Here is a 20,797-nt window from a genome sequence, read left to right as displayed (position 1 = left end):
ACATTTCTGCTTTGTTACACAAGGTGTGAGTGCATTGTTTTCCAGGGATTGATATACATGCGAATTTTGTCAGTTCTCATCTAAGCCACTGGATGGAGCACATCTGATTAGAAACTGAGAGGGTTCAGTTTATCATATGCAATTTGTGACAATTTGCAATTTGCTGGCAATCATTAGTAAGCAGCCTGCATTGAGAGAAAAATGGGAGGGTTTTTTTGAGGGGAGAGGAAAACTCATCTGAAAATATACATGAAACAAAAGACAATTGTTCACTATTGCTTGTTTGAAGCTGACTAATTTCAAAACATTTTTTCAATTTTAAGAAATGCTATCACAATAATCAATGCAGACAGTCCAGTGTCATGTAGAAGTAACCTTAGCTACACAGGAATCATTGTCAACTTTAATTTGAATTTCTGACACTAAATTGAAATTCATATGAAGAAGAACACTGGAAAAGCAATACAGAAACTTTTAATCATAAACCACTTAGGGTCCTTTCAAAACAGATTTGCATCTGTATTTGCAAATCTTGGCTTTACCATGTAAAAAAAATTCTGGCTTGTTAAAAACTTCAGCAATTCTAGTGCTAGATAAAGACACGCACACTAAAAGAAAAGGAAAGTGCCAAATGGCTAATGGCAACAAAAGTAATGTCATTTGGCCAAGAAAACATAATTGCAGATGCCCGTAATACATTCAGCTGACATCTAACTGCTGAATATAATAGACTGGTGAAACTACCTTTGACTTTTTGAAAAATTAGCCATTACGAATGTCAACAATTACTGTGCCTCCCTCATTATAAGGTTGGGTATTCTTTGACAAACATCACAATTTTCACAGAGTAATATCCACATTTCCTTTCATCCCCGTTAATCCTACTTAACTAGACGTGCAAGTAACATTTTTCTGGAAAAAAAAGGTTGTTTATTTTTCTTCCATATTTATGTTTCGCTACATAAAGATATTTCTCTGGAAGTAGAAAACCCTGGAGATGGAACACCATTTTACCTTTAGTTTTGGAAAAGTCAAGAACAGTGAGTAATCCAGTATTAATTTAGGGAGGACAGGTGTCAGGTATTGTCTCTGCATTATAGTGATATCAATCTACTGTGATTATGCAAATTGATTCAGGATAAACAGGTCAAGTGAAATGCTAAACAATCCCAAATTTCCACATACAGGTAGACTATCCTTTATCCGAAAACCTCGGGACCAGCCGTGTTTCGGTTTTCGGAAAATTTCGGATTTCAGAAGGTATTTTATAAGACTGGGAAATTTGTCGGGGGTGGGGGTCGGCGGGGGTCGGGTCGGCGGGGGGTCGGGGTCGTTGGCGGGGGGGATCAGCGGGGGTCGGGGTCGTGCGCACGACTTACGCTGAACGAAACCTTTCGGTTTTCAGAGGATTTTGGTTTTCAGAAGTGCGGATAAAGGATACACTATCCCTTATCCGAAAGGGTGGGGGGTCGGCGGTGGGGGTCGGGGTCGAGCGCACGACTTACGCTGAACGAAAAAACCTTCGGTTTTTAGAGGGTTTCGGTTTTCGGAAGTTCGGATAAAGGGTAGTCTACTTGTATTACATAGCAAAATACCCCTTCAGAAGATTATTTTGTAGGGAATCATAAGATTGCACAATTCCAGGAAGCAATCCAATCCTGTGACTGATCTCATGTAACAAAAATAGTCACTATATAGATTATATTAAACATCAGTTGGGATCCGATCGCAACAGTAAATCACTCTTTCAGTTTATATCTTCTGAAACCTTTGTATTACAACCTTGTCTTACAACTGTAATTTAATCAGATGGCTTACGTGTAGAATAATGAATACCCAGAAGTGATTACAAGATTCTAATCGAATCAAGAGATTCATGATTTCATAAACCATAAACAGTACAGGGTGGTGATATTCACTTTTAGATCATTTTTGATAGTGTACAGTGACTGAGATGCTGGGCAGTGTTACGCATCATGATGACATTCATATTGAAGTATTAACATTTGTGACATAATTAATGCAAGCTTGTTTGAGAAGTAATCTGCAGTTGATTATCAAGAAAATCTACTTCGAGGATACATATTATTACATGAGGTAAATATCAGATGACCCTTGTAAAAAAAAACTCATTGACATCTTGGATAACACATTTAGGCATCTGGTAGTATATAGATCTAACAGTTCTAGAAAATTATGAAGCAGTTATTAGAAAATGATATTAAAATTCAAGAGGCTGGAAGAGGTATCATTCTAACTCACTCCAACATAACTGTACTTCAATGCCAGGTCAATGAGAATACTTTTGTTTATGTCCTAAAATGGCTTCCATTTGTTACTTTCCAGCTTTCCCATATCGCTTTTATTTCCATCCATATACAGAATATCCAGTGCCACAATTTTCACCCTCCATTCTAAGAAAATGGGCAATTTTATCTTGCTACAAGCCACAAAGAAAACAGCATTCAAGCTTGTTTTCACGATAATGGATCAAGCCCATAATACTTTCTTTAGGCAGAAATTAGTCAATATTGAAATGCAGGATATTATGAATTCAACTAAATTGGTTTTATTTTATACATTCTACTGCGAAGGCACATTCTTAAGTTTCAATCCTGGATAGTAAATATGATGAGAATTGTCTAATGTAATCTTGCTCCATTTAGATCTGTTCCTTCTATATTCTATATTATCTAAAGGCTAAAAACAAGTTAATTCACAAAACAGTAATTATGATGTCATTCTTTAATATTTCAATCTCCTGGGAGACTGACCTGTTGCTACCAAATACAGACTAATTCCTGTCACAACAAAGACAGGGTCCTCCCCCGTCTTCACTTATCATCCCACTAGCTTCCGCATTCGCCTTGCTCAGACCCCATCTGGAATACTGGCATTCAGTTTTGGGTTCCAAACTCAGGAAGGATATACTGGCCTTGGAAAGGGTGCAGTGCAGACTCAAGACTGCTGTGGAGCAGTCCCAAAGACCACTGCTGGCCCCTGCTCGGTCCCCTCCCAATCGCCCCACTCTTCCTGCCCATCCCACTCGACTCTCCCTCCCGATCGTACCCCTCCTCCGGATCACACCCCTCCCAAACGCGCCCCTTCCAATTGCTGCCTGCTCCCAGGACCTCCCCAAGGGCCGCAACCAACCCAGCCTCATACTTGTGGAACCGGTGGGCTACCTCTAGACGCCTGATGAAATTTAACAGTTTTTGCACCTTGTGTCAAGCACACATAGGTATGGTATAAGTTAGGTGCAAGGTGACCTAACATCCTATGTAAAATTCTTCCCAACAATATCCCCAATGTCTATTTTAGAGAATATCTGAATACATTTAAATTACATTTCCATTTCTACACCATTTTCAGCCTCACACCTTCACACTGCCTACATCCGGGCAGCATTTTGGGACATGTCTGGAAATGTTCCCACGATACCCCAGGAATTACACCATTGCACCTTTCTTCCATCCAGCATGTCCCACACCTGCTGAGAGCAAGCGTGGGTTCCCCATTGTGGGCCTACAAAAGGCCTAAAGATATAAATTGGCAAAAGTAATAAATCCCTGCTTCATCCCACATCCGCCACCCTGAACTAGTTCTAGGTTGGGGTCTACAGCTGAAAGAACATATAAACCATGTCCCTTTAATGCTAAAGTTTAACCTGCTTATGAAATCAAATAACATTTTCTTTAATATGCAACATCATCCAAATAAAACACACATTATTTTCATTTGGATATAAAAATATTTTTTAAGTCCTTAAAACTTTAACAATGAATCGGTTTATTAATTACTGTTGAATTTAATTTTATATAACTGAATGAGAATTGATTATTACTTCTGTCGCAAATAAAATGAAACCAGTTACTGTATTGTACCTTTATGCTGTAACAGATGTTTCAGTTGCATATCATGTGTGGTCAGTTCAGCTAATAACACAGTTCTATCAAACATATGCAAATCTTACTGATAACATGGGTCTGTGTTAATATTTTAGATAGCTTTGTTTGACTCAACAAATACCTTTGTGAAAAGATAACAATACTGCACTTAAACCCTCTAAACATTAGCACCTGCCAGATTGTTGAATGCAGCTTCTTCTAATGGCCTAGAAATGATCCAATCGCATTAGTTCCCTCAACTTGAGGTAATTCTTACCACATGTGCTATACACTCGCCCACCTGTGGCAACTGTCATTTTAACCCACATCTAAATTGTTTGGAGTGGGAAAGCCCATAATCACACACACACATCTTTGTGGTGCGCATAACTGAAACTCATGTGGTCTTCTCTTTGGTTTGAGGCTTCTTCGTTTCAAATGCAAGCTTGAACCATCTGCAATTACCTTACACATTGTGCACTGGTTTAAAGAAACACTGAAAACTTTAGTGGTATAAACTATCAATGATACAAATGGCCTCGTCCCAGTGGTTTTAGCTGTAAATTCCTTTCTATCTGGTACTATGCTTCCAATCAATGTAAAATAGTGTTTTGCAATTAAAATATACACCGTCATTTATGCAATGTAGCAGTTCATGAAAGTGAGCAGTAGTAAGATAAAATAAAAATAGTTTACACTCATAAATCTGGTCACCAAAGCTAAATCTTCAGTACAACACATATACCGATGTTGCTCACAAATTGCTAAGAGAAGATAAAATTGAATATAGTTGTATGATTTGTAACTGTATTACCCCTTTCATAGCATATTTGGTCAAGGTCACCTTGTAACACTCCAATTTTCTGTTTCATAAACATCTCTACGCATGCAGGGATATCATAACTGCTGTTGCAGCCCACCCACCCCCACTGTTTTTGGTCCATTTTTGTGTCAGCTTTGGCTGTCAGTGTAAATGCAAGCTGTCGGGCTATTCAGTGTCACTGACGTGATGACAGCCATACTGCAGGATTACCACTGTGCCCTCATAACAATCAAATTAATTCGTAGTTTGCAGCTAATTACTAAGAAATTCTATTGCCTGCATACGTTACCAAATCATCAATACTACATGCAGTATCTTAAGACCTCAGGCAGATGTTGAAAGAATCTGTGTTTCGTTCTAAAACAATCCAACAAATCCACAAAAAGGTTCCTGCAGTTTTGCATAAATGACACTGAGGTGTTTTGATTTACTATCGGAGAATTTCTCAAGTTACTTATGTGAAAATGATAACATTGATGACAGAAGGAAAGCAAGATCAGAACTTCGACAATCACAGCCCTTGAATGATAAACAGCTGTTGTAGAAATATACATGTACTTCATGATAAATAATGGAATCCTTGACATTTGAAATTAGCTTTTTGAAATCAGGTGTATATGGCCACATCACTTCCCTGATGCTGGTTTGTTAAGTGGTAATGTAACTTTGGCTTTACCACTCTCATCACTGGAAACACAGCCTCACAGAGGCAAGCACAAATTAACTTTGCTTGCACATTTATACAAGGCTGTTTATTTTTGGAAGCCAAATCCTAAACAGATGCCAATGAATCACGTGATTTAAAATAATTTTCATTTCTACATTCTCAGCACCTTCACTGATTTTCATCTCCAAAATTTGAATCCTTTGATCACTGCATGACCCATGAGATCTGAGCCAGCCTGCAACGGATCAATGAGAGTGTCAATGGCAGGCAGCAGCATTTGAAACCTGCAAATCTGTCAACGGTTTTCACAAATCAATTCCAGGAATTTTGCAAAATGAAACTGATGACTCAGGTCTGCTACTAGATTAATGATCTGTCCATCTCTCCTGAAATTAATAGTATTTCCCTAAATAACTCTTCACCAATTTCTTTCACTGAACCAATCATGCTGGAATCCATTTGTTGGCACCTGTAACCACATATGGTAAAATGGTCTGTCATATCCTTTGAAAAAAACAAGGTTAAAAAAAGAACATACAGCATCAGAAAGCTAAGGATATTAATGAAGTCTCTCTTTCACAAATTTGGGGGGGGGGGGGGGAAGGCAATATGCTACAAAATGCCTCAGGATAAAGGGTAGGCCATTCAGGACTGAGATGAGAAGAAATTTCTTCACACAGTGGGTGGTGAATCTTTGGAATTCTCTACCCCAGAGGGCTGTGGAGGCTCAGTCATTGGGTATATTCAAAACAGAAGTCGATAGATTTCTAACTAGTAAGGGCATCAAGGGATATGGCGATAAGGCCGGTGAATGGAATTGAGACAGAAGATCAGCCATGATCTCATTGAATGGCGGAGCAGGCTCAAAGGGCCAAATGGCCTACTCCTGCTCCTATTTTTTATGTTCTAATGATGGATAAAGCAATGATAAGCTTAAGCCTTCCTGTTATTTGTGAGGTGTTCCATTTGTACCTTTGTAAGCAAATAATATGAGCTACCAGAAATGTCTTCAGTGCTTGGCAAGTAATGCCAAAAAACATTATCTGTATCAGCATGAGGATACCTTCCTTTGCTGTCTTACCACAAGCAAATAAATACAACAATTTAAGATGTTATTTGGCTTATCTAAAGCTCTGGAATAAAAATCATGCATCTTCAATTTGTTCAGCAACTGCTGAAATAAATTCTCATCCAGCTACTCATATCTTTGAGAAATGTTGTTTACTCCGAGTTAAACGTTGCCAAGTGCTATGTGGATTTCTTAAGCAGAGTTTACTATCGGTTATATTTTAATAGCTGTATATTTGAATGCTTTTTTTTGCTTAAAATACAGATAAGCAACAGAAAATAAAGCATTATTTTCTCAGCTCTGGTCCTCTATTTACCAAGCTGCTGCTGGTGAGTAAAGGTAAGCAGAGCACATTATTTCCTCTTTTGCTCTTAAGGTTGGGTAATGTGGGTGAGCACATTGGAATAATTGTAATGAAACTTGGCAGAGATTAGGAATAAACAAGAATTTGCAGCTAAAGCAATGGTGAGCAACAAAAACAGGCTCAGCTTTATGCAGCACATAAGCCATCTGCTGAAGACCACTGTTCTAAGGAAGCACATTATTCTGAAATATACAGAATAATGTAAAATACGCCATACTAATACTACTTACATTCCAGGCAAAATTTCATAAATTCCCTAAATCAGTTTAAAATATATATTGTGCGATTTCCAAGAAACCAAATGTGGCTTATCATTTCACAGAGCTAATTGCATCACAGTCACTAGAACTTACATGAGGATGTCATCACATTTCAATGATAACGAAGCACATTGGCTGGTGACTAGAATGACATCGGCCATCAGCAACAAAAGCACAAAGCCAAGAGAAAGAAAGAAAGTCACCTCATTAATCTCCACCGTCTGGGACTTAAAATAAGATTAGATATATGGGAGTGATTTGAAAGTTACAATTTTATCTCAGGGTTCAAAGAGCAATTATAAACTATGTTTGTGGTTTATGTCATTATCTGAATTTCTAGATGAAAATACTTCTTGGGAATCAATTATTCTCCATGAGGGAGTTCCTTCTTTTAAAAAAAACTTAAATATTGACTTTTTTTGTTAAAATTACTGACAGGAGGAATTTCACATATGCTAGATAGAAAATTTCTCTAATTGAGTGATTATTTCTCCATGTAACTGTATACTGAGATCACAAGGCATTAATATTCTTTAGTCAGTATCAGTGAGGCATCAAGAATATGGAGTAACACAAAAACTACCAGCATGTTCATAGTAAGTTGCCATTACCACAAAAAGTGACTAACAACAGAAATAGAAAACCCAGGCACAAATGATTTTCCCCTATATATAATTGAGAACAGGAGTGTCAGCTTTTTGTCTTTGTGGCCCATTTAGGTACATGCCATTGAGCCTCACCTATTACGTTGAAAGGTTAAATGAATGTATCCATTTAATTTGTATATATCTCCAATAGCTGACCTAATTTACCCATCAATGAGAAAGTAGTACTATTTCTTTCCTATGCAACGTACTCCTATGTTTCTTCTTTTTTATAAAAGCAAAATCAGTTTCTTAGTAGAAATGGGAAGGAAAGAAATGTATACACAGTTATGTATTGTAAATACCAATACATGTCTAATAGGATGAACTTGTGCTCTGTAGTACAGATACTAATAACAAATGCATCGCATGTTCATATGAATTCCTTCTGTCTACTTTAATGATTTAAAATAAGAGTTAATGCCATTAATAAAACATGAAATTTGTTAATATTGCACAGCATGATTTCAACCCATAAGGGATTTCTTGGGGTTGAAAATTTCTCACTCCCAGCTGCTGCTTCAAGTATAACATTGGTTTCCAACCAAAAGTCATGCAGACTGGTTGGCTGCGCCAGGAAATGGCAACTGCACTACAAGTCAGAGTCTTTTAGCTTTGCTGCATTAGATTCTCTGCTTTCTCTCTGCTGTTTTGACAAGGCAGAAATAGTTTGAAGTTCAGCCTCAGTGTATTTGGGCTTGAGGTGGACACAGTCATAGTCAAAATCTTCATCCAATGTGAAAGGCTGGACTTCATCTGTCAATACCTGATGAAAAATAAAGAGGCGCATTTTACTGCTGGCAACTTATGATGGGGAACATGACCTTCTTCTAATGCCACATGTCACAGGGTTTTATGTTATCATATGGCAAGATGTCAAAATATGGATACGAGAACCAACTCTGCCCTGAATCAACATAACAGTGCTGAGTGCTTACAAGGAACAAAAATAATATTTGTAGAAATTGCAAGCTGTATAAAATCTCTGTGCACCCCCAAGTTTACATTGATCACTGGAACTTTCTAGGAATAAAACTAATGTCCAGAGAATATATTTTTGCCTCTTAAAACAACTCTATCAGAACAGATACCAAAATGCAAACAAAAACACCTGCTGACAAAACCCGCTTTATTCTCACACTGGCTTTTTTACTCACATTACTAATTAGAAGAAAACATTCCTTTTGGGAGAAGGCAGGAAATATGGTATTTGGAATGTACCTTAATTCAAAAGAAGATGGCCTAGAAATTCGACTATTTACCGCCACCCGTTAGTGGTAGATTCCTGCAAAAAAATGGCGGCCGCCACCCACCTCTGGCGCGGAACTCGGCAGCCGGCATTTTTGGTGAGGGCCATGGCATGCCACCAGCGCGAGCCCTGGACATGCAAATCTAAAGAGCGTGACGTCAGTCAGCGTGCAATGCCGACTTAACACCATGCTCTGCGAACTTGGACCTTTGCGCTGAGTTTAGCGCCGGGTCCTAAGCTCGCTCTGAAAAGCAAGTGTGCAGCAGACTGACAGAGACGCTGTCAGCACTTCTTAAAGGGACACACACATCTTTCAGGTAAGTTTTCATTTAAGCTTTTGGACTGGACTTTTTATATTTTATTGAAGTAGTGGCTTGGTGCAATAGATGTTAAAAGTTTTTGAAGTGTGCAGGGAGTGCTGCTGGACACTTGCAAGGCCTTGGATGGCAAAGGAAGGCCGCTGAGAAGACAGGAAATGCTGGAAATAGTCAGCAGGTCAGGCAGCTTCCGTGGAGACAGAAACACTGAGATGTTGCCTGACCTGCTGAGTGTTTCCAGCATTTTATGCTGTCATTTCAGATTTCCAGCATCCGCTCACAGAGGGAAGAGGAAGACGCAGAAGGAGGAAGAAGCAGAAGGAAGAATGTAACCCAGACAGCCCCTTTCTGGCCGGGATATCAGCCTGCGGTATCAGTGACCACAACCCCAATTTCCCTTTCAACATTTGTCCCACACCTTACCTTCCCTCTGTTACTCACCATCATAACGTCCTCTTGGCCACAATGCTGAAATAAAACCCATCACAAAGTAAACTTTCCAATCCAACTTTATACATCTATCCATCCAATGGGTCATCAAGAAATCAACTATGCATTCCCTTAGTGATTGTCTTGTGTGTGCCTTTGCCTATCCTACTGATGCCACGCAGTGCTACCCCAGTGGCTGGAGCATGGCTGGCGGAAGGCTGCTGAATTTCAGTGGGGGACACTGCAAATGGCCTTGCAGGTCGACCTTGAGGAGCTGGTGACTGGGAGTGTGAAATCGAGTTATGGTGTTTCTTCTTCTTCACTCTCTCCCTCTTCTTGGTCAACCACTGGCTGGGCAGGCTGCATTTCTTGGGTGTTTGAAATGAGGAAGGAATAAGGGTGGTGTTGTGGTGAGGGGAGGGCAGGAAAGCAAGAGGTGCATGCGAGAAGGAGGATAACGTAGGAGGATGCGAGCATCTTGTATTCTTTCAGCCCCGCCACTGGCCAAGGGCTCAGCCATGCCCCTGCCAAGAATGGCCGTCTCCTTCAAGGGGGTGAGGTGAAGCTAGGAATAGGAGATATGCCTCGTGTTTGGTACAGATTATTGATAGGTGAGTGATGGGGGGAGGGGGTCGTGCAATGAGCAGTGTGTGAGGCTAGTGTGCAGTTTGTAGGAGACGGCTTTTGAAGATACATTCACTGAACTTGATCACTGGTCTGAGATCATGAAGCTTCTTTGGTCGCTGTAGCCAGGTCGTGGGGGTGATACTGCTAGCAGTGACGGCCTCGGTGATCTGGTCCCACATAGTTCTTTCTGGAAGGCCTCCTAACCCCCGTGGGTCGAGGACCTCTCTTGCAGTGTTGACTCCCTGCACAAAGCTGGAGTGCTGCGTGCAAGACCCTGGGTGCCATTCCCTGGCTTGATGAGACATTTGTGTTAGCGCTGAAGTACTTTTCCCATTTTCTTTTTTAGGTGCGGAAGACAATTCAGCTTTAAGAGCTGAAGGCCGCCATTTGGGAATTCTTTTTAATGTTAATTTTTTTCAGAAGGCAGTTGAGCTCTAAGGGCTAAAAACTGCCTAGTTTTAAATTATTTTTATTATTTTCTATTTAGAAGGCAACTCCCCTTTAAGGGACCGCACTGCTTTCTAAAATGACAGCCTTGCTTTAAGAGAAGGCTGTTCTTGCTGCAATGATGCTACAGCCATGCTACATTGGGCCTCCTGCTGAGACTATCGCCACGAAAACCGGCCTTGCACAGTAAGTTCAGAGCTGCATTAATATTAATTAGCAAGCAGCACCAGCTGCCAGCGCCATTAATTTCGGCAGTTATTAACTGCGGCCCGCGGTATCACCAGCAGGTTTCCAGCACTCTCGAATTTCTAGGCCAATAAGTACTACATCTGTACAGAGTTCAGGATAAACAGTTCATCTACAAAGTATTTTGGATTTGAAGTGTTCAGGCAGGCAGAAGCAAATGCAGTTTGAATTGAGCAATATCCAGTTTAGCATTCAGTCAGAGTAAATCAGTAGGTCATAGAAAATATGATCTGTGGACAACAGGTGTGCAGCAAAGAGACAAGCTACTCTACAGCAGCGTAAAGCCTCTAAAATATTTTTCAAACGGTCTCAAATAATTGACATACCTGGTCATGCGTTTTATTATTAAACTCTTCAACATCTGGGTTCACTTTGAAGTCAAGTGACGTGTGCTTACATTCATAATGAGAATAATCTGCAGGGGTCTCCTCTTCTATTTCACCTGGGAGTACATCTAGTCCTAGATTCATTGGACAGTGGTAGATAATAACACAAGCTGGAAACATTTATAAATATTTAAGCAGGGCCAAAATTTGGCTAATACAACATAGCAATGAGAACATCTAAACAAATCCAATTAAAAATCATTGTACACTATAGGAGTCAAATTTTCCTCATATTTTGAAGACTACTTTCTCTTATGAAAGAAAATTACTAGCAACATAAATGGTTACCTATTATGAATTTGCACCTAACACCATTGTGGGTGGGAGCACCATTACCAAAGGACTACAGGCGTTCAAGGAGAAGGCCCACGACCACTTTCTTAGGACATTAAATGTGGCCTTGCCAGCATCGCCCACATCCCGAGAATTTTTTTAAAAATTGGAATCGATCGATTGAGGATTAATGCAGTGCCTTCACGCCACGAAAATAACCAGCATTTCAGTTTTAGGTTTAGTCATTGAACTACCAGACCTCTTTTTATTCCACATATTCCTTCAATCCTACTTTATTATATTCAGTAATTGAAATTTGTTGCAAGCTGTTTTAGAGTGGCAAGGTGTGCATGCCACAGCATGCTGCTAACCTCCAACGCATTGTGCAATGGAGTAGTAGGACGCTGCTCACCCTTGCAATTCCTCACAAGGCAAGCTCTCAATATTAGTCATGCTGTCAGCAAGAGAGTGGCATACTCCCACAAGGATTGAGGAAAAATATGTAGACAAGTTACCTTAGGGCACACTTACACAGCCAGCTACAGAACAATATTGGTAAGAAAGAACATTGCATTCATATAGTGTCTTTCACGACCCCGGGACATCCCAAAGCGCTTCACAGCCAATTAATTATTTTGGAAGTGTTGTAATGTAAGGAAACATGACAGCCACTTTGCGCACAGCAAACAGCAATGAGATAAATGAACAGTATTCTGTTTTGGTGGTGTTGGTTGCAGACACTGGGAGAATGTCCCCAGTCCTCCTCAAATAATGTCATGGAATCTTTTACGTCCACCTGAGAGGACATAATCTCTTTTCCTAATGACAGCATCTCCGACAGTGCAACACTAACTCAGCACTGCAGTAAAGTGTCAGCCTAGATTACGTACTTAGGTCTCTGGAGTATAGGCTTGAGCCCATGACCTTCTAACTCGGAAGCGGGAGTGCTACCACTGAGCCAAAGTTGACATTAGATTACTAGCAGTGGATGTCCACCTGTCCTTCCAGCTGGGAAACAGTTTATGCTGTGTGTTATTTTTATTTAAATATATAAAAACTTCAATAAAGAGAGAAAAACTCATCTTAAATTAGGATATAAATTCATTATAAAAACAAATTTTAAAATAAGTATTCTCATACCTCGTTATTCTCATTCGCTATAAAACTGCTTTACAAAATTAAACAAATATAGGTTATATAATTTTTAAAAAACAGAATACCCATTTTAAAGCAATATTAAGGAGCAGACAACAGCTCCCAGTTGGGATGCTATGTTATAATTTGAAATTAATGGAAACATTTCACAGATGATGTTATCTAGCAATGGGTGTATTCCACCTAAATTCAATTTTTTTTAGATGGGGAAGGATACGGGAAGAGAAGCAGAAGTTATTTGTAAAAAAAAAAAAAATCTCACTTTAACATAGTGACATGACTAACTTTAATTTGGTATTATCTCCATGGACCTTGTGGCATTAACTACCTAGTAAACAAAGGGGATTAAAACATAAATGGACAGCCGGATGTTGATATTAGTGCCCCAACCTAATGTCCGCAGTCTGTGTTACATTGCACTGCAGTGATGATGAAGAACGCTCCTGGGGAAAAAAACTGAATAAGGGAGAAAAAATAGATACCAAAATTGTTAACAATCAGACAGCATGCCAGTTTTTTTTTTACTGTCTTTTCAATGAAGTAGTGCTGCACTGCATGTCTTGGGTTGGGAAGTAGGAGAGGTAAGTAAAGTATCAGGGCTATCTGTATTGATTATGGATCAGGCAAAACTGTTTTAAGTATTATTAGTTCCCAGTCAAGCCACAAGTTGACACAAATGGAAACACAACAAAGGCAGTATACGCAAGTACACTTCCCACTGGCTGCCATAAAGTGACCACCAGTTATGTGTAGAGACATGAGTGGCTGATTTACCCATGCGACCAGGTGATGGAGGTAAAAAGCCATTGAACACATGAAGGGAAAAAATGTTGAATGAATGTGGGGAAAGAATAAAGTAAAATTAAAACACAAGAGCTTCATATTCTCCTGACAAACATATTTCCTCACCTACTCTTCAGTACTATGGTGAGCCAGTCCATTTTAGGAGGGGTGGAGGGGGTGATAATTGTGGTGAAGTATTTCATTTGCTATTTGCCTGAAGTGATGCTATAGTATTTCATGTCAGCATGTTGTATGAATTACTAGATTGTGCTATGACAGCCCAGAAAAGATTCATGGTATTAAATTAATCCTCGGAAGTTCTGAAGCTTAACTGGCACAAATTGGATCTTATAGCCAATCAACTACTGACTATCACATTGTTCATTTTAACAGGAAAATTACAGAAGACAGCAGTTAAACAAAAATAATACAGGAAATTAATTAACATAGCTAGACAATTATGCAACAAAGAGTCAACATAGGGACTTAGCCTAAGATTATTCAAAAACAGCATACATTCATGAAAGAAAGAAATAAAGAAAGAACTTGCATTTATATAGCACCTTTCACAACCTCAGGTCATCCCAAAGCACTTTACAACCAATGAAGTACTTTTGTAGTGTCGTTACTGTTGTAATGTAGGCAATGTAACATACAGCAAGGTCCCACAAACAGCAATGAGATCATGACCAGAGAATCTGGGATTTTTTAGTAATGTTGGTTGAGAGCTAAATATTGGCCAGGACACAGGTGAGAATTCCCCATTTCTTTTTTGTAATAATGCCGTGCGATCTTTTACGTTCACCTGAGGGGGCAGACGGGGCCTCAGTTTAATGTCTGATTTGAAAGACAGCACCTCCAACAGTGCAGCACTCCCTCAGTACTGCACTGGAGTGTCAGCCTAGATTATGTGCTCAAGCCTCTGGAGTGGGACTTGAACCCACAATCGTCTGAATCAGAGGCGAGAGTGCTACCACTAAGCCAAGGCTGACACTCGCACCTTCCCCCTGCCCCAACATTGTAAATTGCTGACGAGTTCCTGTTAGTTCACTTGTGGACAGGTCTGTTCCTGCACAACCTGAAATCAACAGTGTGTTGACATTTTGTCACATGAATGTCAGAATGTGTTGTCATTTTATTTATAAAAAGAAAAGCAGAAAACTCAAACACCTAAGTCCAGTTTGATGCAAAGTAGCTTTTGAGCTCTTGGCCATTGTACATAAATTCTGTACATCTTTGAATATTGCAGCTAGAGTTGAATAGGCAGATGACACTAATCTCCTTACAAGTAGAATATGGAAGATGAACATAATCCCCAATTATGTTCACATTCCAAAATAATAATGTTTAATCACGAATCCCATTTAAAAGAATCACCATATCTTACCAGTACTTGCTGTCAGCAGATGATACCACATGAGCCACAGGGCAACTCATAACCAATCATGCATCGCACAGCTGCTTGGAGCTACACTACTGTAATAATGGATGATAATCCTAATTAAACCACTAATTATATTCTCAGCAGAAGTCATTAATTATCAACAGGAGCTCAGCAGCCAATACCAAAATGTACTCCGGGTTCCCGAGTGCCCAGAGATATGGGGTACAGTTTCTGCTCAGCTGCGTTGGTTTCTTCTGCACAATTCGCCTGAAATCGGCGTAACCCGCGCAAGAGATTGCGGAATTTTAAGTGCAAATTACGTTCAGCGGAAATCAACTTTCCGCAATCTTTTGCGCTAGTCTAAAAACCATTGCGCTAGAAGCTGGCCCTGCTCCAAAACTGGCCATGCACCCAGATTGAATGAATCACCATTGGGAGTTTCTGCTCATTGCACTCGTTTGCAGGCCTTCGAGAAGGCTCTAAAAAATTAAGCTGGTTCTTTTGGGTGCATGGACACAAATAGGCACGTTTTAAAAGATTTTGAATGTATTTTTTTTAATTTACTAAGAAACTGACTACTAAATGGTTCTGTATATTTTTTAGAAGTCATTTTCAGTCATTTAAAATCGGATTACTCACAGATGGTATATTGACACTGATTAAAAATTCCCATTTTTTGTAATAAACCCATTTTCAGCTGTATTACCTGACTAACTCTGAATTACCTTTTAAAACACTGCCCGATTGTGCTGGTTCACGGCAGATTTCGCGTTTGGCGATATGCAAATGAGTTTGAGCAGCAATGAGAGAGAGAAAAAAGAACACTTCTCAAAACCTGCAAAATTTGGGGTGCAATTTGAACCCAGGTCGCCAACTGCGCCCAAAGCGGAAACTCTACCCCAAGATATAGTTAAGTTAATAAAGAATGAGGACTTTTAAATAACAGCTTTTTGGAAGGGGAAAGGGGCGGGAAGGTCTTTTGTGATCTATAACAATGATCGCTGACATTACACATCACCTCTAGAGAATCAAACTGGTGATGAGTGAGCCCATCAACATTAAGCAACAGCAGTCATGAATTACAAATGAAAATTATTACCAGAAACCTCCCATCTATTATCACATTCACACTATGGCTCTGGATTTCAATTTAATATGAACAAAGGGCACATGGAATTAAAGTTATAAAGTAAACTGAGCAAATTAAATAAAGTCTGAGCAAATCTGAATAAACAGCACTCTTTAGTTGTCGAGTGGATTCCTGCCTCATCATTTAGTGTGAATTCAGACCAAGCATGTGTGGTAAACCACTTTTATCGTTCACTATCGTTACACTATAGTTATCACTGTTATATCGTTACTCTATGGTTATCACTGTTCACACTGTTGTATCACTATACGAGGTCGCCTCTTGCCACGCTGCTATACCTGGGCTGACCACTGCTGACTCCGCCCATGACTCCACCTACCTGCCCAGGTATAAAGGTAGTCGACTGGCTGGCATTCCTCCTTGTTGTATCCGATCACCCACGAGGGTGGGCTCTGTTATTTAGCCAATAAAAACCTATAGTTACTTTCTTAACTCGTCGCTTTTCATTGGATGAATTGATAGGTATATCAGCATGATAGTTGGTATTAAGTTAAAATAGCCGTGAATATTTCTAGAGTGTAAAGCATTCTGGCATTGTTGAGAAGTTGGCCTTACGTGACATACTGGCCGGAATTTTTACCTTGGAGTTGGGTTGCGTGCGTGCGGGCCGCATGGCGGGTTGGGAACCCGAAGATGTGAACAGCGCGTTCTGCAGTGCACGTTTTACTTAATGCCCCAATTAAACCAGTCATGCACGTTTCCCGGCCCAATTAAATGGAGCGAGTCTGATGACTTAATCGACGACTCGTTTACAGCGCGGATATTTAAAGCAGCCTTGCACACATCTCATTTGAAGGTTGATGTAGGAGTGAATAAGTTAGTATCCAAAGGTCTGAGAAGCGTGATAAAACTGTGGGTCATGGAGACAAGGCAGAGGGCTACACGAAGATTCAACAATGCCTCCCTCGAAGTTCTGGTGCAGGCAGTAAGAGCACACAGGAAGGTCGTCTTCCCTGGCGATCGACACAAAAGACCACTCAAAAGACACAAAAAGGGCATGGCTGGAGATCGCAGAGGAGGCCAGCAGCAGGGATGTGGTTATAAGGACGTGGATCCAGTGCTCGATGGGTCCTGTGCGAGATTAGTGTAGTGTTGTCACCTGGTGTTTCTTACATCACAAGTGAGCAAGAGCAGATGGTGTTGACAGGGACAGCAGTGGAGAATCCTCGCTAGAGGGCGCAGGATGCTCCAAGTTCTGCTGAGCTGTATGCAGATGCTGAACCTCGGGGGTCATTGAGAAAAAGGATGATCCTGAAAGGGCAGCAACAACTGCATGAGGCTCTGGCAGCTTTTGCAGCTGCAATGTCTGTAAATGTGCAGAGAATGGAGGAGTCCAGCATGTGTCAGCCATATGGGTGCATTGGAGCAAGTTAAGTAAATCTGGCCGTCATGAGGCTATCCCGGGCAGCAATGTGCGCCACTGTTGGTGCCATTTCCACCTCAGGTTCCTCCTCCTCGTCTTCCACCTGTTCCTCCTCCCCTGAAGAACTCTCTGCGCCTTGCTCCTTGTAATGAAATCTGTTTGTCTTGATTCTGTATTCGTTTTGCACTCATGTATATTACCCTCCCCCACGGTGTATAGTTTCACTTCCTCTTTCCCGACTAGCCTGGAAGGTTCCAGGTCTTGGCTCTTGGCTCCGCCCCGACTTCTCTTACATAAAGATCCCAGGATCTGTATGACTCATTCCTGTGAACCAGTCGGCGTGTTGAGATGTTAGCTCTGATCTTAGTGATTAAAAGCCAACTTGTTTAAGTCTATAACTTCTAGTTTTGTGGTTATTGAAGGCCCATCACTCCTCCTGCAGCACCAATCCTCGCTGCTGCATTATGTTGTGCAGCACGCAGCAAGCGACAATGATTATGGAGACCCTGGCTGGTGCATACTGAAGGGCTGGTCCAGATCTGTCAAGGCATCTGAAGCACATCTTCAGCATGCCTATTGCTTGCTCTATGACACATCTGGTGGACATGTGGCTCTCGTTAGAACACTCCTGGGCTTCAGTACTTGGCCTCCTCTAGGGTGTCGGGAGAGCAGGAGGCCAGTAACTGGTGAGTTTAAAAGCTCACCTTTCGCGGGCTTTTTCTTTCACAGCTGGTGCAGTCGGGAGAGCAGGAGGCCAGTAACTCTTATATAGGTGGAGCTGTTGCTAAACCCGAAACACTACAGTGTAGTGTCTCCCACCCTTCCACCTCCTGTAACCTTTTAGGGGTTAGGGGAAGTTGAAAAGGTAGGTTCAATTTATTTTATTTCAGGAGCCTAACCTAGGTGGAAAAGGTTCCAGGACAGGAGGCGGCAGTGAAAATACAACACCAGAAAACAGGTAGGTGACTGGTTGGTGAGTACTTTCACAAACTTATTCTAAGTAGAATTCAATAATTAAGCTAAATCGTAGTAAATAAAAGGGTATTGTAAGGGTTAAGTCATGGAAGGGCAGCTCGGACCCGTGTCATGCTCCTCCTGTGCCATGTGGGAAATCAGGGACACTGTCCCTGACAACTATGTGTACAGGAAGTGTGTCCAGCTGCAGCTCCTAGCGGACCGCATGGCAGCGCTGGAGCTGCGAATGGACTCACTCTGGAGCAGACGCGATGCTGAGGATGTTGTGGATAGCACATTCAGTGAGTTGGTCACACCGCAGGTAAAGGCTAGCTCAGACAGTAAATGGGTGACCAAAAGGCAGGGTAAAGGCAGGAAGGTAGTGCAGGAGTCACCTGCGGTCATCTCCCTCCAAAACAGGTTTACCGTTTTGGGTACTGTTGGGGGAGATGACTTATCAGGGGAAGGCACCAGCAGCCAGGTTCAGGGCACCATGACTGGCTCTGCTGCACAGAAGGGTGGGAAAAAGAGGGATAGGGCTATAGTGATAGGGGATTCAATTGTAAGGGGGATAGATAGGAGTTTCTGTGGCCAAGACCGAGACTCCAAGATGGTATGTTGCCTCCCTGGTGCAAGGGTCAAGGATGTCTCGGAGCGGGTGCAGAGCATTCTGAAGGGGGAGGGGGATCAGCCAGTTGTCGTGGTACATGTAGGTACCAACGATGTAGGTAAAAAGAGGGAGGAGGTCCTACAAGCTGAATTTAGGGAGTTAGGAGCTAAATTGAAAAGTAGGACCTCAAAGGTAGTAATCTCTGGATTGCTACCAGTGCCACGAGCTAATAAGTTTAGAGAGAGTAAGATAGATAAGCTAAATACGTGGCTTGAGCAGTGGTGCAAGGGAGAGGGATTTAAATTCTTGAGGCATTGGAACCAGTTCTTGGGGAGGAGTGACCTGTACCAAGGGGACGGTCTACACCTGAACTGTGAGGGAGCCGATGTCCTCGGGGTAATATTTTCTAGGGCGGTTCGGGAGGATTTAAACTAATTTGGCAGGGGGATGGGAACCTAGGTAGTGGAAAAGAGGGAAGTCATATGAAGTCAGAAATAGATGGTAGAAAGGTGAGAAGCAATAAGCAAAGGAGAGAAACACAAAGGGCCAAACTAATTCATAATGAGAGTGTGAAAAAAGCAAGCCTGAAGGCTTTGTATCTTAATGCTAGAAGCATTAGGAACAAGGTGGATGAATTAGTTGTGGAAATAGAGGTAAACAAGTATGATTTGATTGGGATTACAGAAACGTGGCTGCAGGGTGGGCAAGGCTGGGAACTTAACATCCAGGGATATACAATACTTAGGAAGAATCGGCAAAAAGGTAGGGGAGGTGGGGTAGCATTGCTGGTAAAGGAGGGGATTAATGCAATGGAAAGGAAGGATATTAACTCGGATGAAACGGAATCTGTATGGGTAGAAATGAGAAATAGCAAGGGGAGGAAAACGTTAGTGGGTGTGATATATAGGCCTCCAAATAGTAATATGGAGGTGAGGGAAGGCATAATAAGGGAAATTAGAGAAGCGTGCGATAAGAGCACAGCTGTCATCATGGGTGACTTTAATTTACATATTGATTGGACTACCCAAATTAGTAAAAATTCTGAGGAGGAGGAATTCCTGGAATGTTTTCGGGACGGTTATCTGGACCAATATGTCGAGGAGCCGACTCGAGATCAGGCCATTTTAGACTGGGTATTGTGCAATGAGAAGGGACTTATCAGCAATCTTCTTGTACGAGGCCCCTTGGGTCAGAGCGATCATAATATGATCGAGCTCTCAGTCGAGATGGAGAGTGAGGAAATTGAATCAGAGACTAAGGTCCAGAACTTAAATAAAGGGAATTACGAGGGTATGAGACGGGAATTGGGTAAGATTGATTGGGTGGTGTTTCTGGGGGGATTGACAGTGGATAGACAATGGCAAGCATTCAAAGATAGAATGGAAGAATTCCAGAACATGTTTATACCGGTTTGGCATAAAAATAAACCTAAAAAGGTGACTCAACCGTGGATAACGAGGGAAATTAGGGACAGCATAAAATCAAAAAAAAGGGCATATCAACTGGCAAAAAAAAGCACCAGACCGGAAGATTGGGGGCAGTACAGGATACAGCAAAAGAGGACAAAGGGATTAATCAGGAAGGGGAAAATAGAATACGAAAGTAAACTTGCAGCAAACATAAAGACAGACTGCAAAAGCTTTTATCGGTATATCAGGAGGAAAAGACTGGTAAAATCCCAAGTCGGTCCCTTGCAGTCCGATTCGGGAG

General features: G+C 41.2%; 1 protein-coding gene across 7 annotated transcripts in view; it reads right to left on the bottom strand.

Annotated features, from left to right (window-relative positions):
• Window positions 1-389: 389 nt before the first annotated feature.
• Window positions 390-20,797, bottom strand: part of iftap (intraflagellar transport associated protein) — a 128,997-nt gene continuing 108,589 nt past the window's right edge. For 3 of the 7 annotated variants that reach the window (XM_086008076.1, XM_086008075.1, XM_086008079.1), the window contains 3 exons: window positions 11,356-11,525; window positions 9,722-9,748; window positions 390-8,480 (listed from right to left, as the gene is read on the bottom strand). In XM_086008076.1, coding sequence (XP_085864202.1) covers window positions 8,307-8,480; window positions 9,722-9,748; window positions 11,356-11,525 — 371 coding nt within the window. In that variant the 3' untranslated portion in view covers window positions 390-8,306. The remainder of the gene's footprint in view (window positions 8,481-9,721; window positions 9,749-11,355; window positions 11,526-20,797) is intronic. The other 4 variants (XM_086008078.1, XM_086008080.1, XM_086008077.1 and 1 more) reach the window with 4 other exon arrangements.

The sequence above is a fragment of the Somniosus microcephalus genome, chromosome 15 (genome assembly GCF_052327205.1).
Source record: "Somniosus microcephalus isolate GS21.2 chromosome 15, FLI_Smic_1.0, whole genome shotgun sequence".
Lineage (NCBI taxonomy): Eukaryota > Metazoa > Chordata > Chondrichthyes > Squaliformes > Somniosidae > Somniosus > Somniosus microcephalus.
Note: the sequence above shows the minus strand (reverse complement) of the source record. Positions and strands in the feature narration are given on the sequence as shown.